A 20,870-nucleotide genomic window follows, 5' to 3' on the forward strand; every position below is an offset into this window, starting at 1 on the left:
AAAGCTGCTACTACTCATAAAGATCCTATTGCTTATATTTAATGGTTCACATTTTTTTTACTTTCACTTTTTCTATGTTTTAATTTTTTCAGAATGAATCTTAGAACACATCTTTTGCTTGTAGTTACTTTAATTGCATCATCTCTTAATATCTAATATTTAACTATCTTTTTATTTTCTCCATCATTGTGATGATTGGTTTATCCCTGATATCTTTTAAAAAGACATTGAATACATCACTCATGTTATTCATAATTCTGTCATATTTACTTCTAGGGCTTTGTCTGAATTTGACTCAACATGTAGGATTCTCTTTTATCAACTAATTATAGGCTTCTTAGTTGTGAAACTTAACTCATTAAAATTATATTACACGAAATAAAAATAAAAATTTAAAATAACTTAAATAATTTAATATTTGACTTATTTTAAAGATCTGGATGAGAACTTTTCAATGGTACTATTTTTGTTAAAAGTTAATTAATAAAACTAATTATATATTAAATTTAACTAATTAGATTATTTAATAAAAGATACAGACATAATTTAAATTTTTGGATTAATTTTTGTAGACAAAATTGACATTTTCAAAAGTTAAATAGCATTAGAGCTGTGCTCCAAATTTGAAGCCTAATTGGAACTCTTCCGGACTCCAAATTTTATAATTTTGGAGCTATGTTTGAGATGCTCTTGATAAACTTATTGAACTATAAGTAGCTTCATATTAAGCTAACTTATATGGAAAATTAAGAATCTGTGATAACTGCTAATAAGTGTTTGAGGGAAAAAATTATATAAAAACTACTATCCGGCTTAACAATTTTATTAATGTATCAAAACTCATTTATTCTCGTATTTAAATTTTGAGATGAATTAGTCACTCGATAAAAAAAGAAAAGTTTGGCGGATAGTCAAAAACTTCCGATAACTTGGTAACTATTACATGGATAAAGGGAGGCTTATTCACATCTATAGCTGAACACAAATCCAAACTCTTTGTCACCACCCCCCAATAGATCACGGCCGTCCACCCCTCGGTCCATCCATCTACAATACCTCCTCCTTCAATTCTTTCTGTACTCCGCCACTTCTTCTCTCTTCCGCGATCTCTATCTCTCCTCTTCGGACTCGGGAGGCATCCATGGCGGAAGACCTAGTCCTCGACACGGCCATAAGGGATTGGGTCCTTGTCCCTCTATCGGTGGTGATGGTCCTCATTGGCCTCCTCCGTTACTTCGTCTCCAAGCTCATGCGCTCCGCCCAACCCCCCGACGCCAAGGTCATCAAGGAAGGGTAGGTCTTGCTATCTTCCCTTGTCAATCTGTGGATCTCGATTCTGCACTAAAGTTGGGATCTTGGATTGATCTAGCCTTCGATTGGTCCCCGGAAGGTGATCCGAGGGCTAGGCACTCCAGATCAGAGGAGAATTTTTCGATCCGAAAGATGAGACAGTTACCCATCCTTCTCTTTCAATCTCGGCTGCGTCTAAATGTACAGCCTTTGGGGTTGATTTGTTATTCCTCTGATGGTAGTTCATGCTAGTTTCAATCCTCTGCCCCAATACCCTAATTTTGGGTCTAATTATTCACCTAACCACAATTGTTTTTTGATAGAAGCTCTCTTTTCTTGGATTGATTTTGAACTTGTGCTGGCTTCAGGCAGGTGATTCTTAGGGCGAGGAGCTTGAGGGCGGGGGCGAGTTTTATCTCAGCTAAGGCATTTCGGGCACGAAGGATATACTTTACCAATGAGGTAATGAAATGTTCCTTTGTTTATTTTTAGTTTAATTTCTGTGTTCAGTTGAGGAATAAAATGTTCTGAAAGTTATGTATGGCTGGAATTCTAGTTTTTTCTTCTTCTTATTCTTCTCGACTAGTTGTCTTGTTTCGTTTGTTACTTTGTTATAACTTTTATTCTTGAACCAATTCTACTGATGATCTCCTCAATCTGTTACATTTTTGTTCCTTGATCATGTATAATAACTTTTTGAGATTTCTAGTGAGCACATAATTTCGAGTGCAATGTCGTTTTTCTATGAAGTCCTTCCCTCTGGTAAAGTTTAGCAATTAAATTCAGAATATTTTCACACAACAGTTCGGCGAAACTGCAATTACTTCTTCTGTGTAGCAGAATTGTCCCTGGATTTTGATCTAGTTTTGAGGCACTTGTATAGGGCAAGTAAATACCTATCAAGTATTGTAGTACCTCTTGCATAGAGAGTCGCCATCATGTTAGTTATCTTCCCTTCTCTTGCATATTGAGCGTCCTTTCTTATTTTTTTCTTCAATTATCCAGTACTGTTGGTCCTACATCGTGGATATAGGAAGACTTATTCTAGGTAATATACACTATAGTTCACACATTGTGTTTCCAATCACAAGACATATCTGTAAGACACTCAAAATGTATGTTTCGCATACCCTCCATTGTGAGAGTTGCCATGTGTTCGTGTTCCGATCTGTACACATTACTATGAAGGAGACTTGGTAAGTCTTTCATAGTTATATTTTGTGCACCAGATCTAGGTCGATCTGTTTGCATGAAAAATGTGAGATTTTTATTGGAGATAGCCTCGTGAATCTTGAATCTAATAGTTTTGGAACGGAGTGATTCCGAGATCGAAGTAAAAAAATATGAAGAAAATAGTGGAGAAGAATCGAAATAGGATAAAAGCTAATAAGCTAACATTGTGACAGTTGTCTGAGTGTAGTGGACAGCCGTGGGGTGGTAGAGGCTAGTCGTATGGTGGGTGGCTCGTAGAGATAGACGGTGACTAAGGTTGGTGGAAGAATTAGGATTCTTAAGTTAGATATACTTCTAGAGAAAGAAACAGCTACAATTAAACGGGTAAAAAAGAGATAAAAGAGCGACTAAACTAATATTTATTTTATGAAAGCAAATGGATGCTTACCACTTTTAGTTATAGGAGTGAAGACACAACGAGCCAGACCCAACTTGCCTCACTAGGCTTACATACACAGATTATCCGCTTTAATTTAAATTTAAAAATAATAAGTAAAAACAACCGACTAGACTCAAGTCGACTCAACCTAACTGACTCGACTAGGTAGGGCTCAGGATATATCACAACAAAGGTGGCCATCGGGTTTGGCCATCCAATGATTACTGGCTACAGCGGCCATTATTGGCTGGCAGTCGGACAGGGGAAGCCAATTGTGGCCGTCTGTGATCGAGGAAGAGCCAGACCCAAGGGCACTAACTGTGGGTTTGTTGTAGCGTGGAAGACTATGACGACAGCTTTTTTGCCAGTGCTGGTGCAAACGATGGCCATGACTCGAGCATGAAAGACCCAAGGAATAGATTCACAGTGGTAATTTGGGTCGAAAGTTCATGTAACTGTGCCAATGGAGAACTAGTGTTTCAAGCCCTAGTTTCCACTACAGTCAGGAAAGATGGAGTTGGGGTTGTTGGTGGTGCCCTAGTGTCAGGTGGGTTTGTAGAGATGGTGGGGGCTCCGTTGCTACCAAAGGAAGTGCTTTGGTTGTGGTTTGGAGTTTCCTCTTTCAAAGCTTGTAATGTCTTATCTAGCCGTTCATTGTTCTCCGTGGCAGATTTTGTGGCTTTCTTCTATAGATCTTTTAATGTTTTTATATATTTGATTTGTATTAGTACCTTTGCCCACAAGAGTGGTTCATCAACGGCGGTGGATGGTGGTGGTGGTGCCAAGGGAGTTTCCATAGGAATGAAGATGAGTTCTTGGTCTTTTATGGCCGCGATCTCCCTTGGATTTGCTTTGGATTGCTTCTTCACTTTCGGCTGAGGAATAGTGGCTCTGATACCACTGTTACAAATCAGATTTGGGTCGATCCGTTCGTAGAAAAATCTAAGATTTTTATTGGAGGTAGATCATGAGTCTTGGATTTAATGACTTGGAAATATAGTGATTTCAAGATCAGAGTAAAAAGATGTGAAGAAAATAGTGGATAAGGGTCGAAACATGACATAAACCGGTAATCGGACGTTGCGGCGATTGTCTGAGGGTAGTGGATGGTCGTAAGGTGGCGGAGGTCGGCTGTATGGGCAAGTGGTTTGTGGCGGTAGAGGATGGCTAGGGTATAGAGGTAAACTTAGGGTTTTAAATTAGATTTACTCCTAGAAAAATAAACAACTATAGTTAAAAAGATAAAACAGAGATAAGAGAGTGACTAAACCAGTATTTATTTCATGAAAGCAAATGGACAATAACTACTCCTATTTATAGAGGCAGAGACGCAACGGGCCAGACCCAACTCTCCCATGCTGAGCTTACATACGCAGATTATCCGCTTTAATTTAAATTTAAATGTAATAAGCAAAGGCAACCAACTTGACTCAACCTAGCTGATTCGACCCTCGTGGTCAGATTGTAACATCATAATAGATAAATGCTTAAGAAATAATATAGGCAGTAATGAGACATATCCTCATGTTTAAGGAAATCATGTCCAATGAGTAAATTTTTGTGTAGCATTTTTCATATTTAAGAATTGGCTTGTAGAAGGATGCATTTGTTCTGAAATGCATTTTCTGCCTTTGTTGTATACCGTAAACCTTAAATGGTGATATTTTACTTGACAAAAATATGGAAGGATGCATTGTGCCATTTATTGTCCAATCTGCAAGCTATGTCCTTCACCTACCTTTTCTTTCTTTCCGCTTAAGCTAAAGTTCCTTAATGATAAGTTATAGCGAGTACTTGAAAGAAAGCCTCCTCAGGTGCATATAAACTAAGAAGCTGGTATTAAACATTGATAGGCACCTCGAGACATCTTGTTATGTATGATGCAGAAGAGTTTGCATCCTTGTGATGTTTGGAGGCCTTTTTGGTACTAGATATACAAGCCAATGCAGAACTGCAGAAGTACCTGAATGTGTACCTTGTCTACATCGTTCTGCTTACTTAGTAGAGCATACTCTTTTTAATGGAATATTTGGTGTAACTCTTCCAAATTCGAACTACTAGGTATTTCAAAGACAATTTAAAGCTATAGGAATGCATTATGCTGAAATTCTTGACTTCTCCTTCCATCTCTTTTAGAAGAGATGGATGTGCACTGAATATATCTTTTGCTGAGTTCATGGGTGCATTGGCGCATCTAAAGAAAGGAGAAAATATAATTTATACTTCTGTAGTTAGGGCAAAATCAGAGTATCTCCATATTTTTCATTTGTGTCACTTAACCTCTTTATACTAATACATATGCAATTGTCTGATAGACGTTAATTTTAATATCAAAAAACCAAAAATGTCCTTTTTGTTTTAGAACAATTAATTAGAATATACATATATATAATATTTGTGAAAATCATTTTGTCTTATGCTTCTTCTATCTCAATCTTTCTCATTTTTTACAATTTGGATATTGCAAGTATTTCGAAAAGATAATATAAAGACCAAAGAGCATAACAATCACTATGTGGTGAGGTGATCTTGTCAAACCATGGGCTTTTTTTACAACATTGCTAGCACTCCAAACTTTGAATTTCCTTGAGTGAAGGGTGCTTGAATATTTGGACTACTTAAACTCTCCATAGCTCCACTTGAACCTAAAATATAATCTTGTCGTTATCATTAATAGTAATCAACACTCAATAAAGAATCAACAAGTTATCTTAATGTAATTGACTGCATGCCCACTCAATTTGCTTATTATTTGGTACTCCCATCAAGTACCTATAAGATGTAGAAAATTTCTTTCTGGGAATATATTTCTTTTGCGGTTATCTTTATATGTGGACACTTGATAATTGTGGCATGCTTGTAACAACTGGCAACACTGATGTTGATTGCTTATTAGCTCCCATGGCTTAAGTTTGCACCAGAACTTAAGGACCAGACTTAATGATGCTCTGAATGGATGTCTGAAGTTTTGATTGCTACAGATGTAGGATCAGAAATTGGAACGAGACATTCTAGATATATTACTTGCATGCATGGGTGTACACAGTTTTTTGAAAATCGATTTTGAAGTGCGACCCCGCTATGCGGTTTGTTGTCGGCATAAGGCGGCTTAACGCCTTTGAGGGCCACCTAGGTGCTAAAAAGTGGTAGGTTGGCCGGCGCTTTGGCCTGCCAGCTATCAAAGCGGGTTGGAGTGGGTCAGATTGATTATAAGTGGATTAGGTTTAATAACTAACCACTAGTCCACTATATAAAAAAAAACCCAACCTTCTCGCCGCTTTCTCTCTCTATAGCAAAACCAAAACCCTAAGTATGAAATCCTACTATGGCTGGCGGTAGCGAAGGCGGTGACCAGCGACCAAAGCTAAGGCTTTAGCAAGTGACTGGCAGCAATGGGCGGCAATCTCTCTCCCGCTCTCTCAATCTCTCGTAGTGAGCGCCAGTGGATGGTACCCCACTCTAAGATTCTAAAATTCGGTATTGGGATCGGGATTAACCATTCAAAAGAAACTATATGCATCAGTTGTATTGGTTGCTTATATCGGATTAGACTATTTTTTAATCACGTAAAATTTTAAATATTATTTAAAAATATAGAAAAATTTAAAAATTTTAAAAAAATGATGAGAAAACAAGACTATAATAATTATCTCACATATGAAGCCTAAAAATTAAAAAATACATCAATTTACTCAAAATTTTAATGAATACTGAGTTGGCTCTCCCTTTTCTTTCCCTCTTTCTCTATTACTGCCAACATAAAAAAAATTCAAAATGTCCTCTCTTTTCTTTCTTTCTCTCATATAAGGCAAATTTTTTCTCTCATTTTTTTATTTCTTTTCTTTCTCCCTTCTCTTTCCCTCTCTCTCTTACTCCCTCCCAATCTCTTCCTCCTCTCACTCTTCATTGTCTCTCACTCTCTCTTGTTTCTCTATCTAACTCTTTGTTACTGTAAAAAATCTATTGTAGTAATATAATAGAAAAGGGAGACAGACATACAGACAAAGAAAGAGAGGAAGAATAATAAAGGGGGAAAGTCTAGAGAGAGAAATGAGAAAGATGGGGTAACACAGAAAGAAATGAAAAAAAGAATTATAGAGAAAAGAGAGATAGAGCCCATATCAGGCAGGATTGGCCGATCTCGACTCGATACAGATCAAGTATCGGTTGATACTTGACTAAAATCAGTCGCTATGACGATCCCGATCCCACTTGGGATCAGCTGAAACTTTAAACTATGCTCCTCTCTCTCTCTCTCTCTCTCTCTCTCTCTCTCTCTCTCACTCACTCCCTCTCACTTTCTTTTGAAACTTGGAACCATGCTTCTCTCTCTCTCTCTCACTCTCTCCCACTCTCTTTCACTCTCAATCTCACCCACTTCTTCACATTGGCAGCACGATTGATTGCAGCGTCTTACTATGTTTGAATTTTAATTACCCTTTAGGTCTAATGCTTAATTACTCTTAATCTATTATTGCTAGCAGCTAGCAAAACTAATTGCTAATTAGTTTGTGAATAATTGAAATAAGATTTTAATTTTTTTTTCTTACTGTCTTGCATTATTAATCGGAGGAATTGCTAATTAATTGCTAATTACCTGCTAATTAAGTATATAATTGCTGATTAGAGGAATTTGGAATGTGAATAAACTAGAGGAAGTAATCAGCAATTAGTTATTGATTACTGTTTTTATTATTTTTTAAATCAGTAGTTAGTTACTATCTTCCTATTAATTTTTTGTATATACTATATTGGTTAGTATAATGTATATTATATATCCGTATTATTATATTATATATGTTTATTTATTTATTATTTTATATTAAAAATGCTAGACCTTCTTATCGCTCGCCTTCCGGCTAAGTGCTAGACGGCAGGGCCCACCACCTGCGACCGCCTTTTAAAACATTGGGTGGATATGGAAGATGCTCTCTTGTCATGTTAGTATAACAAGTCATTGCTTATAATTATTAATAAATATTATGTTGTTGTAGGAGAATGGTTTACTGTATGTTCCAAAGGATCAAGCCCAAAATGCGCAAGCACAGATGTTTTCAGATCCAAACATGGCGATGGACATGATGAAGAAGAACTTCTCTATGATAATTCCACAGGTACATTTATATTTCAAATTTCTCATGCCCACCTTCTCTAATGCATATATATTATTCTCTTTCAGACACTTACCTTTGCATGGGTGAACTACTTCTTCTCTGGTTTTGTGGCAGGTACGTTGTTTTTCTCCTTAGATCTTTCAACACCTATATCAGTTTCAACAATTTTGTATTTTTGTCTGTCTTGTTCATGTCATGAGGACTTTTATTACAGGTTAAACTCCCAATTTTTCTCTACATTGCTAGTTCTTGCTAATGTAACCATAAGCCATTGTAAAAGTAGATGGGGGCAAAAAAACTAGGTTCACATAATGTCTCATGTTTATGAGATTCAACCACAATGAGGATTTGGCTGGAGATGGAATGATTGAGCTTGACCTTTGGTAATTTTTACATAAGAAAGTAACCTTGTTCAATCTAAGGTACTAAACCATTTTCTGACCTTGGTAGTTTGGTTCTAAAGAAACCTTGGGGGAGTTGGAGAAATAAATTCCATGATAGACTTTTATTTTCTTTATATTATATAATTAAATATATTTTGCAAGGGTTTACAGTTCTTTGAGTTTCAAGTTTGGGTAGAAAACATATCAGTTTTATCCAGGACCTGATAGAAACCAAGGCCAAGACCAGCAAGACTGCTTTTCAAGTTCTATTTACTGAGGAATGATACATCCACCTCAAAAACAAATCTTTCTGCCATGTTAATGTCTGTTTTTATTCAATTAAAGTTTAATTTTTATCAAGAAGGAAGCATTCACTTTGCCTTCGTATTTTGTTTTTCTCATTTTTAATGAGAAGAATGGATAAAGTGAGGCTAGGCTGTCCAATGTATATCCCTGACTAGGTGAGATGACATTTGTTAGAATATAAAAGATAAAAACAACCGTTCCGGTGAATTAACATGATATTAGAAAAGATGTCTTGAGTTTGAATTCTGCTAGACCTATATGTCATTTAAAATATAAACTTTCAACTATTTAAGTGAAACCCCCTTCTTGGGTCTATTAAAATTTCTCAAGCCGAAAAGCGTGAGTGTTAGAAAGATAAATAAGAAGGTTCAGAGTAATTGATGAGTTTACATTGATATTTGAGGTCATAGATATCTGTATAACTCATTTTATAGACTCTTGGCATCAGGTTACTCAAGTCCTTGGTGCTATTGTTTCTTATATTTGAGTTTATTGAAAGCTAAATTTGTCCTCATATGCACCTAGGTGTTTTTCACATAACGTTTAAGCACAAGTTGCTCCTCATTAATTATGTCGAAATGATTGGTCGCTGGCTTCTATTTTTATTACATTTGGTCATTAGTGAAGGAGATCTCCCTTTCCTTGGAGATTCATCTGGATATCATCAAACATGGGCATAGGCTATCGTTTGGATTTAGTTAGTCATATGTGCTCTTTTTTTCCTTGTTGTGCATATTATTTTTCTTTATTTGTTGAGTTGATCTTGGACATGAGTACGTATGATATGAAATGTTTTGAGAGAGTGCATGCCAACATATATTCTTTTACTCTTCTATCACTTAAATTTATGAAATGCATGAGTTGTTAAAGTCCTGGATAATGACATGATTTATTCTAAAGGAAACCAAGGGAACATATTTGTAGTATAGTTGATAGAAAGTCTGGGATACTTGAGCTATATGTTATGCGATGAGTACCTACCTATCTGTTATATCAATCGCTATACTATGGATAGATTTATGTTACATCAATCGCCATATGTGATAAGTAGCTAAAGAATAGTTCCTAAATTTTCAAGGAACTGGTGTTTAAATCTTTCTTGTTATCATGCCTTACGCTAATTGCCAGCTACTGGTCATGCACTCACATGGGAACCATGTTATTTTATTAACTAATTTCTCTCTTGCCAGCTTTTGGTCATGCACTCACATCTAATAGCAAATGTGTTTACTTTTCTATTTTCAAGAATAAACTGAAAATTTTAGATCTTCTCAAGTTCTTCATAATTCTTATTCAAAGGAAGTATTATTGGTATCTGATAGTATATTGATATGCTTTGTTTGATAGAAAGAATCTTCTTGTTAACTTATGTTAATAATTATCTGCATGCCTTTTCAGCAAAAGTACCTTTCCCTTTAACCCAAAGATTCAGGGGAATGCTGCAAAACGGTATTGACCTAAGTACTGTTGATGTGAGTTATGTCAGTAGTCGTTCCTGGTATGTCATTTAGCATGAATGGTTTCCTTTTGTGACTTGAAGTATTGTTCTCTTTTGGCCTGTTTTTATTGTTCACACCATTTGAACATTATTGATTATTTTCTGTTGTTTGCATCAGGTATTTCCTTAATTTATTTGGGTTGAGGGGGCTATTCAGCCTTATACTTGGGGAAGAAAATGGTCAGTATGAGATTATAATAATTCAATCAATCCTTTTAAATTTATGTTTAGATTCTCCTTATTATTGGAGTAAGCAATTATCAGTTACTCATCAAAATTTTGCTCCATGGCTCTTTGCAGCCACTGATGACACACAGCGGATGATGCAAATGAGTGGTGGATTTGGTATGGATCCTTCAAAGGTATGGTACTCATTACTGCAAATATTTTTCACCAAAGTGAACATCAATTTCTGGCTACGCTGTATAATTATGTATGGAAAATCATGTAATTTTTACCAAACTTTTTACCAAACTATAAGCAACTATGGCACCACAAATTCTCTTGTATAGACATGCTTCTAAAGTAGTTACTGCTGATTAACCATGGTTTATGTGCACCAGAGAAGGATTTACAGGCTATGGGTAAGAAAATAAATTTGAGGACATGTTAGTTGAGTGATCTAGGACAACCTAGGAATCGGACCTAATGCATATGAATTAAATGCACACTCAAAAGAATATGCAATGAAATCGTGATATGGAAAGGGAACAATGTATTGAAAAATGACCGTGGGTGGCGGATAGTCACCCCGTCGCCTAGCGCCAAGGCGGAAGGCGAGCACCAAGGTGCTTGAGTATTTCTAATATATAAAAAAGAAAAAATAATTATATATAATATAATATATATATATATATATATATATATATATATATTAATATAGTATATATAAATTTTTTATTTGTGTAATATACAATCATAATAAAATATCATAAGTTATATTTACATATATATATATACACACATATATATGTATATATATATTTACATTACATATTTTATTAATATATTTAAAATTAATCAAAATCGGTTTGGTGCATGCTAACTAGTGGCCATTTAGTCAGAGTGGTGCATGCTAGGTTGCCATGTAGCAAGGGAGGGAGAGAGAAGAGTGATATTTGTCTTCTTTTCTTCTTTTCTTCTTTTAATATATCACTAGTAACTTCAAGTATCAGACAACAATGGAGAGAAGGAAAACGATCACTTGTCGTTGCCGACGCCGAGAGTGAAATGGAAAAAATAAAAAAGACAAGAGGAAAAGAGAAGAAAGCTTGTAACCACCGCCGCTTATGTCACCACTTCCACTCCTGCCACCGCTACTGCTTTTGCTCCCACCGCTACTACTTTCGCTCATTGCCGTGCTCAAGAAGGGAGGGAGAGGAAGATGAGAGAAAAGGAAATGGCGGGCTGCTATAACAACTAAGCGGGTTGCGCGGGCCGCCAAAAATCAAATGGTAGCCAGCCCGCCACTAGCAGGCTGCCTAGCTGCATGGTAGGGCGGTTGGGTCGTCGCTCCCACCATGGCAGCTGCCTTTAAAAACATTGAGAGGGAATAACCTAAATGCTCTACACTATATGAGATGCAAATTATAAGATGTAGAGATAGAAGGAAAACAAAATTCAATAATAAAAAAAAGATAGTAGTAGGGTAACTAATAATATTCCAAAGAAGTTAGAATCAATGATGGTCGTACGGGTAGTGGTACAACACTTGGCATGGGGGTGTGCCAATGGCACACCTCGAGCTGGTCCGATACAGCTGCATGCCGTCTGGCATGGGATGTGAAGCCTTTTTTTTTTAAATTTTTTGTTATTCTATTTTTATTAATCATTATCAAATCAACTTTAGTTTTCGTGCATGTTTAATATTTATATCATAGGAGAACTATAAAATTTCTATTTGTATAAAGACTATGCGAGATATTACAGCAAACAATATTTTCAGTGGATGAATTTTGAAGATTATCGACATTATTTAAAGCAACATTCTTGTGTTATTCTTGTGCTAACAAATGAAGTCTTTGATTGTCCTCGTTATGCTACATTCAACTAGAAATTTTAATTATTGAACTATTAGCAATTAATATTATATGTTGATTGTTATTATGTGTTCAATTATATTATGGAGTATTCAATCATATTATAAAGTGTTCAATTATTAATATTAGTTTTAATGAATGTATCAATCATATTATGTGTTGAATAATATTTATATTTAGCCGTTGCTTTATCTTTAATAAAATATGTCATTTATAAAAATAATTTTAAGATAAAACACTATAATGTATGTTTTAATACATATAATTAAATAAAAAATCAAAGATTGGGATCGCGAAGACCAAAAAATATCTCTAAACATTCTAAAATTTTTATTAAAAATATTATAAATGCGTGCCACTAGCATGCCTCGTGCTGATCGGCATGGCCATTATTGGTCAGAATAGTTACCATGGTATAAGCATTATTTGTTTTTTGATTAATTTCTTAAGATCCATTTCTAAATTCACACATCTAACTCTTGGTAGATTCTCAGTATATTTAGATATACACCCGACATTACGTTGCTACATTACCGGTGGTGTGCTGATACAGTGCTGAACCTAAAAAAAATAGCGAAGAGCAATAAGATTGGGAAAAGAGATAACCTGGATTCACTTCGTAGGGTTTCACACCCTGTTATTCAACGCTTCATACGAAGAAATTGGAGGAAACTTTGTGGTTTTTTTTTTCAAGATCAATAATAATCTCCCATACAAGTAGGGTTTGATTTCCTTACATAGGAATTTTAATTTCTATTATGACTAGTTTACCCTTGACTTATATGCCCTATTACAAATAAAACAAAATTAAAACTAATATAACTCTAAATGACCCAAACTAAACCATAATTGAGTCTAAAAGAAAACCAACTTGACCCAACATTGGAATAAAACCTAATAACCATTCTAGGTCTCAATCAAAGATGAAATTCAGATTCGAGAATGATTGAATCAATCAACTTAAATGAAATAGTAGCATGCTAACCATTGTTTGATATAATATGTTTGTCGTCACACATCTAGAGACTCGGGATATTTCTTTGGCAACAAACATAAGCGTGGAAACCATCTCGATCTTCGTCATTGAGTGGCTGTATCGTTTATGTGTTAGCTAGATGCAGCTTAGAATTGTTAAAATTTCTCTTCTTTTTTTTTTGCCTGGTCATGAGCATATACATATTGATTGTCATTGCACTACGCAAAGATGAGTTCTTGAGAAATACAGATTACTCATCTGAGCCCTCCCCAGCCCAATGACCACTTTTGTTGGTGATAATCTTCCATACGATATAGATCTCCTGTGGCTGTTGTTTGTTGTCCTCCACACATTCCAGGCGATAGCCTGTGTTCGTGCTCAATCCAGCCCTAATAACCTGCATTTGATTGATTGTTTGAGGAAAAGCTTCATGCCTTGATGGATGAACTAACTTGTAACGATTGATTGTTACTGGTGATGTGAGAGACTGGGTGAGTGGTATTGTTGATGCATTTGCATGGACCAAATCATCTTTAAATCATTCTTTAAGGCAGCAAATTTCCCTTCATAGCTATTCATTGAAAAACCATATGCACCAAAACATTTGACTTGTTTTAGAAAATGTCTAGGAGGACCAGAGTCCAGAGGTAACCAATTGTGAAGCAAACTAATTTGATCACAACTCTCAAAATGCTCAAGATTTAAGAGGCACAGTGAAAATGTCAACTTCCCGAACTCCGAAGCTGTCATGATTTCTAACAATCTAAGGTCCTTAAAATTGATTGTTGCAAAGCTTACAAGTTACAGCGAACTTCAGGGTACTAGACTAGCACGAAAAGCTTGAAAATTCCCAAAAATTTAAGCAAATTAGAGATATGGTATTGTATAATCACATCACCACCTCCATCCAAGTCAAACAAAAAATTAACGAAATTTTTTACCCTCGATTACAGATTCTGATTAACTTATCTTGATTTGGATCATCCTGAACCAAATCAATGCATTTGGGTCAACACCAAGGGGTGCTCCTCATATGACTTGGGATTACAGTGTACAAGATGGGTCATAAATAGGCAAGAGATGATAGCAAACACCTTTGTGTTATTGGTCAATAGCTGATAGTAGGAAAGCCATGATCATGATGTTTTAATGGCGTACTTTCAGAAAGAATCTGGTAAGGCCAGCGTTGAGGCTTTGCAATGTTGATGTTCTTGACAATAGAGGGAGGGACAGAGAGCAGGGATACATGAGTGACATGTTTCCATATGCGGACAAACAAATACTTTTGAATAATTTCTGCATCCTGTTGGGCTAGATTAGCACAGGGTGTTATGTGAGCAACAACTCAAAAATAGAGGGCTCTACTTGCAATTACAGATTTAGCATGTCAACTTTAAAGTTTTAAAAGGTGCAGGTTTTGAAATGAAAATTTCCCACATTATTAGCATCAGGCATCCATTAACCGTTTCATCACATGTACTATCCATCTTATGTTCTACCTATGAGGGAAATACTTGATTCCTCATATTTATACTAATGTACATCTTTTTTTGCTTCACTTTGTCGCCTTACAGAGCTTGGGTGCAGAGAAGGATAGCCTCGACATCATTCAACATGAGTGGGCCCTACCTAAGATGGAACGGCGTGCTGAAGATGTATTAAGAAAGATAGTTAAGTAAGAAATCGCCAGGCACATCTCGGTGCTCGAGAACAATTTGGCACTTCTGAGTTCACATACTGAATGTTCTATTGATGTCTCTATTTTTAGTCTTACATCCCATTGAATTTCAAAAACTATAGATCCCTAACAGCTAGGGTGAATGATAGGCTAAAACTTATTCAGAAAGAGAAGCATGGTTTGTAACAAATTTTCTCTTAAACATTTTTCTCTGCTGTGAGAAGCAAGTAGTTTGGTAATATTATGCTGAAACTCTCTTTATGCATTCATAAACGATGGCTCTAGGTTTGTTGTTTATAGTTCGTATCTGCTGCATTTTGTCGTGAAAGAAAGTTGTGTTGGTGTGTAATCATACGATAGTTCAGAACTGAGCATGGTTTTGCAACAAGATCTATGCTCATTCATATACAGGGCACTCACTGTGGATTTGATGGTCAATTCCTTGCTATTTCTTCAGATTTTATGATGGATGATGCCTCAGAATTGGAAGAACTGCAGTATGCTTTTGCTTGCCATTTATGCAGGCATGAGATGGTTTACCCAAGCGTCTTCATCATCTATGGAAGGTCTCCTCTCTCAGTAGTAATCTTCTGGGTTCAAAAGTTCACTGAAGAGTATCCAAAACGTTACATATTGCCGGTTGTATTCCATATTGTTGTTGGTATTCTGAGGTGGGTTGTGATGTATGAATGTATTTTCCTTGTACAAGTACCAGGATGCATTTGAACGTGTTACAGAAAATGGTTCGTTCTATTTCTCGATCGTTGTGCTTGAAGACTAATAGTTACGCTGAAACAGCTGAAAAATTAATACTGCTGACTAGTTTCTAACTCACTGGAAATATTCTCGATGTCAAAACACATTAAATCTGGAACTGGGTGAGTGACAACGGTGTTAAACTTGCTGTCAAAATGTATTGTCCTTGTGGCCCAAAAGAGAATTTTGGACCAAACTAGCCCTATTTTAAACTCTATTTATCGAAATAGATGGCACCCGAAATTTAATATTAAAATGTCTATTTAACTATATTTCTAAGTAAAACACTGAACTATTAAATATTTAACTTTTAGATACACTAATTATAAACACTGATTTTATCTGTGTTTATATTGAAATATTTTATTATGGAAAGATAATGTACATAAAATACTAAATAGTAAAGCATCTTATTGGTAAAAATACTTAACTATTCAATGTCTTATTAAGATGCTAACCTTTGCATGTCGTAACTTTTTAGTCAGTTTATTTTAGATATATGATATGCCATTATGAAAAGGAAGAAAAATGAATGTAATAATTTTGATCGAAACTTAATTGGACCTTAAATGAGTGATATGAATTAAAAAAAAAGTTTATAGCGTTATAACTTTGTGCTCGGTTATCTATTTTAGTCATGAAATATGTTGTTGTAAAAACATGGTATCTATATGTTGGAATTATGTAAGTCTTCTTCGTAACCAACTGCACTCAGAATCACAAAAAACGACGATACTTCTTCTAGATTTTAAATTTTTTTAAAAAATTTTTTAATAAATAAAATGTTAGACTGTTCAAGATTTCTTTTTAAATAAGAGACCGAATAGTTTAACGTTTAATAGTTGTTAATCGGGTGAGATGATAGGTCCTAGGACACATAAGCCACTCAACTATTTAGGTGTTGTGAAAAACTTTATGCATATTGAAAATGATAAAAGTTTGATGCTGTGTATTAAAGGTTTTACAATTTCATGTTGCACTTTAAACAAAAAGGAATTAACAAAACATTGATATATTTTAATAAATATTATGACAAGAACTGGCTGCTTTGCTATTTTTTCAACACTAATATGTTCAGAGTAGAAAATATTGTCTCTGATGCTTGTATTTCTCTGCACTTATTTTATTTGCATCATTTTGCATCTATTGAGAAGAACGGCAAATGATTGCTTATATTGGTTTTCTTTTTTTCAACAATGGGTGAAAATTTCAGAGAATTCCGACATACTTGCACTCCTTAATTGCTACCTAGTAATGTAATACTAGAGCTCTTACTTCTCCTGTGGTATTTTGTGTTTCCTTCTTCTATATGATCATTTCTGTGGTTTATTGCATCAAACAAATCTTGGCAAATGTGTGTATTATCTAAAATCCAAAGTTGATACTCTGCTAATATTCATTTCATGATTCTAAAACTTTGTGTTAGTCAAATGGGGCTTAACTTCTTATCAAACAATAATCAGCTATCGAATCAATTTTACTAATTTTTAAGATGATGCGTATTACAAGTTGCTGATTTAAGGCCACAAATATAGCAAATTATCCTAGATTTATATGTTAAGAGAAACTTTTTCATGATATTTTCTATTGAATTGATGATAAAAATGAAAAGAAACAAAGATAATTCTGAGCTATAGAAGGAGAATATAGAACAATTAGAAAAAAGAACATGCAATCAATGAACACAATAAGATAGTGATATCCTTCTAAATAGGAAGGTGACTGATAAATTATTACAGAGAAAGATAACATGAAATATTCTTAAATTAGCAAGGAGTGTACAATGATATGAGATATTATGATCTAGATTACCATTAAGAGTCATTTATTTGCCATTAGCGAGATTTGGTCGTTATGAATACCTAGTTTTGAAATTATATGTCATTGAGAAGTTCTAATTGTACTTGCTTGATTTGAAGATTACTAAATTAATAAGATACATTAGCTAACTCATGACCGGTGAATCCATGTTTTAAGCTGTGTGTATAAAAATATGAATAAGATACTTGATGATAAAATCAATGATGAAAACTCTATTTAGTCATGTGAGTAAAATCAACATTCCTATTTGTTGGAAAAATTTATAAAGTGAAATGTAAATAAACATTTTGGTCAATAATGTATGATGCTAGTAGCTTTTTTTACGATAGTAATTTTCCTATTAAGATACAAAAAAATATTAGTAATTCTATCTCTAGAATATAATACCTTCACTTTCAAATTTCTAAGGACTTTATTCCAAAATACTTGGAAACTAATCACCAACCCAAAGATTAAGATAAAAAATTAAATAATTTTATATAAAAAAGGAAGATCAAGAATATAAATAGTATTCTTCACTGTTATGTGTTCTCTTTCTCTTTATTTAAAGAGTTTTATAGATAAAATATACACCTTTTTGTAATAGGGTGCATCTCATTCGAAATGGCATTTTTAGGTCTAAAGTAGATCCAATGTTTTTTTAATAAAGAATAACTGCCTTCTTAAAGGTGTTTGACAAAATTGTTTTTTAGGAAAAGAGAGAGAAGAGAGAGAGAAAGAATCTTAACTAAAATTAAGATGATTCATAATTAAATAATATCTAGTTTAAAGACAATAATTATAGTGTTATTATTAAATTATTTTTTAAAAGTTGTATGAAATAAGACGAGAGAATAAGGATATCAGAACAAAGATGAACAGTTTCCTTGCCAGCTACAACACTTGTGGAAATTTTTTTCAGAAACACCGTCTTCTCATATTTTATAATCTCGTAGATTTTGAAAACATTCCTTGAATAAGTAAAATGGCAAGTGATATCAAAGTCAAGTCACCAACTTTCATCTATATTGACCATCATGAGTTCGGTGATCATAACAACCATATCATCCTCGACAACATTAGCTCATATTTCTTATTTAATTGTTCTTCAATGAAGTAGCGGTATTATCTTATCAAATGCCTGATTTTATTAAAAAAATAGTAAGAGCCCTTATTCTTTCGTTTTTGAACTTTAAAAAATTCTTACATTTGTTATGATGTTTCTTCTTATTATTTGAATTGAATGTCAAATTTTTAATGTTGTCAACATTCTCTTTGTTCCCAATATTCTTCTTTTGATTTTCAAGTATGTCTTTACAACGAGCTTCACTTTTAATTTGTATGTGGTTATTAACTCATTTAAAAGTTTGAGCATTTTTTTTATGTTTCAAATTACGTCGATAATTTTTTCAATGAAGAAGTTTGTTAATGATATTTAAAGTTTAGAAGTTCTCGGTGATAGGCTCCAAACTTTCTCTAATATTCTGAGAAAGATTTTGAATTACTTGCTCAAAATGTGATTTAGCATTAATCCATCTTGAAATTAACATATTTATTAATTAAAAAAAAATTCAATATCTTCAGTAACACATCTCTATTCAAGTGCTCAACATAAAATTAACAATGCTGTGTACTTAACACATCTTATTTGAAATGATATTTTTTGGACCAAATATGACCCTTTTTTTAAATAATGAATGACGGTTTTTTGAAAGACATTTGAACAGATTTCAAACGTTAGATAATATTTATTGTCGATAAAATTTTGTTTGAATATATTTATCTTATTCAAAAGAATTTTTAATAGTTTTTTTTTAAAAAAAACTCATTTTATGCATATTTTGTTTTATATTATTTATCTTATATTTTTATAAAGAAATGTGAATGGAAGATCCATCTAAGTGACTATGGCTAGAGGTTTGGGTGGTGATTGTTCTTTATTTTTCTACTAGTGCTTTATTTGAAACAAATATCTTCTTAAAGCTTCGATAACAATATCTATTGTCTCATCTATGAATAGAGATCCCATATCTATTAATAGAAATATTATCCGATGAGATAGGTAAGAGGGAGAAATTCTTAATGCATGGAGATCCAAGATGCAGAGACGATCACTTCTACCTAAAGAATTAGTGTGGATCTTATCTACCATGTTAACAAGTCTCCGATATTAATAAAATATTTTATCTAACAGTGACTTCTTTTATTTTAACCACAAAAAAATTATAGAAGTAGCTTACAATATATAGTTATATCACATGAATTATCAACGTCCTTAGTTCTAGCATCAAATGGATTATGGAGAAATGCTGCTAGCCTACTATTAGAAGCCTGATTTTAATTGGCGAACACCAATTCGATTATAAAATAAATAAATTCTAGTGGATACACAAATCAGTTCAATCCTTAAGAAAACTCATTAATGTCCAAAATTTAAAAAAAAAAGAATTGCTTTAAATTCTTTTTTAAGCATATTGACCTATTATTGGTATGCAAAGTAAAAGTTAAGAAATGGCTTCCAAGAAATTAGAAAGGGGATACAAAAGCTTCTTCTTAGTAACGCAAACTGGTTAATTATAGAAAGAAAGATTTAGATCTTAGTTGACTTGTTGTTCAAAGATGGTAACAAAAAACTCACCAAGTCAAGTTTTGTCTTTACTAGAAAAGCATGAGTAAGTAATTAGATTTGCATGAATTCATATTCATCAAATTTAAACTATGTCATTTTTAACCACGATTATAATTGTAAATATGTGAAATCTTCTATCAATATTGAGTGGAGCATCATCAACTTCTTTGATTTAGCTATTGAGTCACTCTGCAGTCGGCCAAGGTGCTTGGATGGTTGGATGGTCTACTTTGGTGGGATGATGAGCTGGCTAGTTAGAGTTGGAGTAGTTCGGATCTAGCCGGTGGGTTCGATAAGTTAATTGGGCTTGAGAACTAATTAAATAAATTTAACTTAAAAGTACATAAGTCACTATTTAATATTCCATGAAAATAAGTAAAGTTTTAAAAGTATTATGATTATTAAATTATTATTTATATATATAGTTATACTTAAATATAAATATAATTATAAAAAATTCTTAATAATATAATATTTAATTTGATATAAAATATAATTATAAACTATATTATTGTTAAAATACTTTTATATGTACTAATGACATTAAAAGTATAATATTAGTTAACCATCATGTTATTTAGTTAAATATTTATTCAAAAATAAAATTATATATTTACTATTTAAACTATGTATTCACCTAATTAAATATTTTCTTAAATAATAAAATAAGAAATTTGAAGCAATGCATATATATACCGACGAAATATAAAACAATGCATACCTAGGACCAATCTATCACAATATTAACTTAGCTTTGTATAATAAACTCACTAACATTGTATATTTAAT

The 20,870-nt window shown here is 33.6% G+C and overlaps 1 protein-coding gene across 1 annotated transcript; it reads left to right on the forward strand.

The window, feature by feature from the left end:
- Nucleotides 1-1,020: 1,020 nt before the first annotated feature.
- LOC140767791 (uncharacterized) lies at nucleotides 1,021-15,161 on the forward strand. Its single transcript, XM_073107832.1, has 8 exons — nucleotides 1,021-1,293; nucleotides 1,659-1,752; nucleotides 7,897-8,016; nucleotides 8,082-8,130; nucleotides 10,104-10,203; nucleotides 10,322-10,383; nucleotides 10,504-10,565; nucleotides 14,793-15,161. Exons 1-8 carry the CDS (start codon nucleotides 1,142-1,144, stop codon nucleotides 14,895-14,897), a joined length of 744 nt encoding a protein of 247 aa, XP_072963933.1. The 5' UTR covers nucleotides 1,021-1,141; the 3' UTR covers nucleotides 14,898-15,161.
- Nucleotides 15,162-20,870: the final 5,709 nt, after the last annotated feature.

The sequence above is a fragment of the Typha angustifolia genome, chromosome 9, assembly GCF_048772165.1.
Source record: "Typha angustifolia cultivar Huaian chromosome 9, ASM4877216v1, whole genome shotgun sequence".
Taxonomy (NCBI): domain Eukaryota; kingdom Viridiplantae; phylum Streptophyta; class Magnoliopsida; order Poales; family Typhaceae; genus Typha; species Typha angustifolia.

Excerpts from the sequence above, each read along its gene's own strand:
- LOC140767791 (XM_073107832.1), top strand. The coding sequence starts at position 1,142 with ATGGCGGAAGACCTAGTCCTCGACACGGCCATAAGGGATTGGGTCCTT. Across the intron at positions 8,131-10,103 it reads CTTCTCTGGTTTTGTGGCAG|CAAAAGTACCTTTCCCTTTA; the intron begins GTACGTTGTTTT and ends ATGCCTTTTCAG. Across the intron at positions 10,566-14,792 it reads TTGGTATGGATCCTTCAAAG|AGCTTGGGTGCAGAGAAGGA; the intron begins GTATGGTACTCA and ends GTCGCCTTACAG.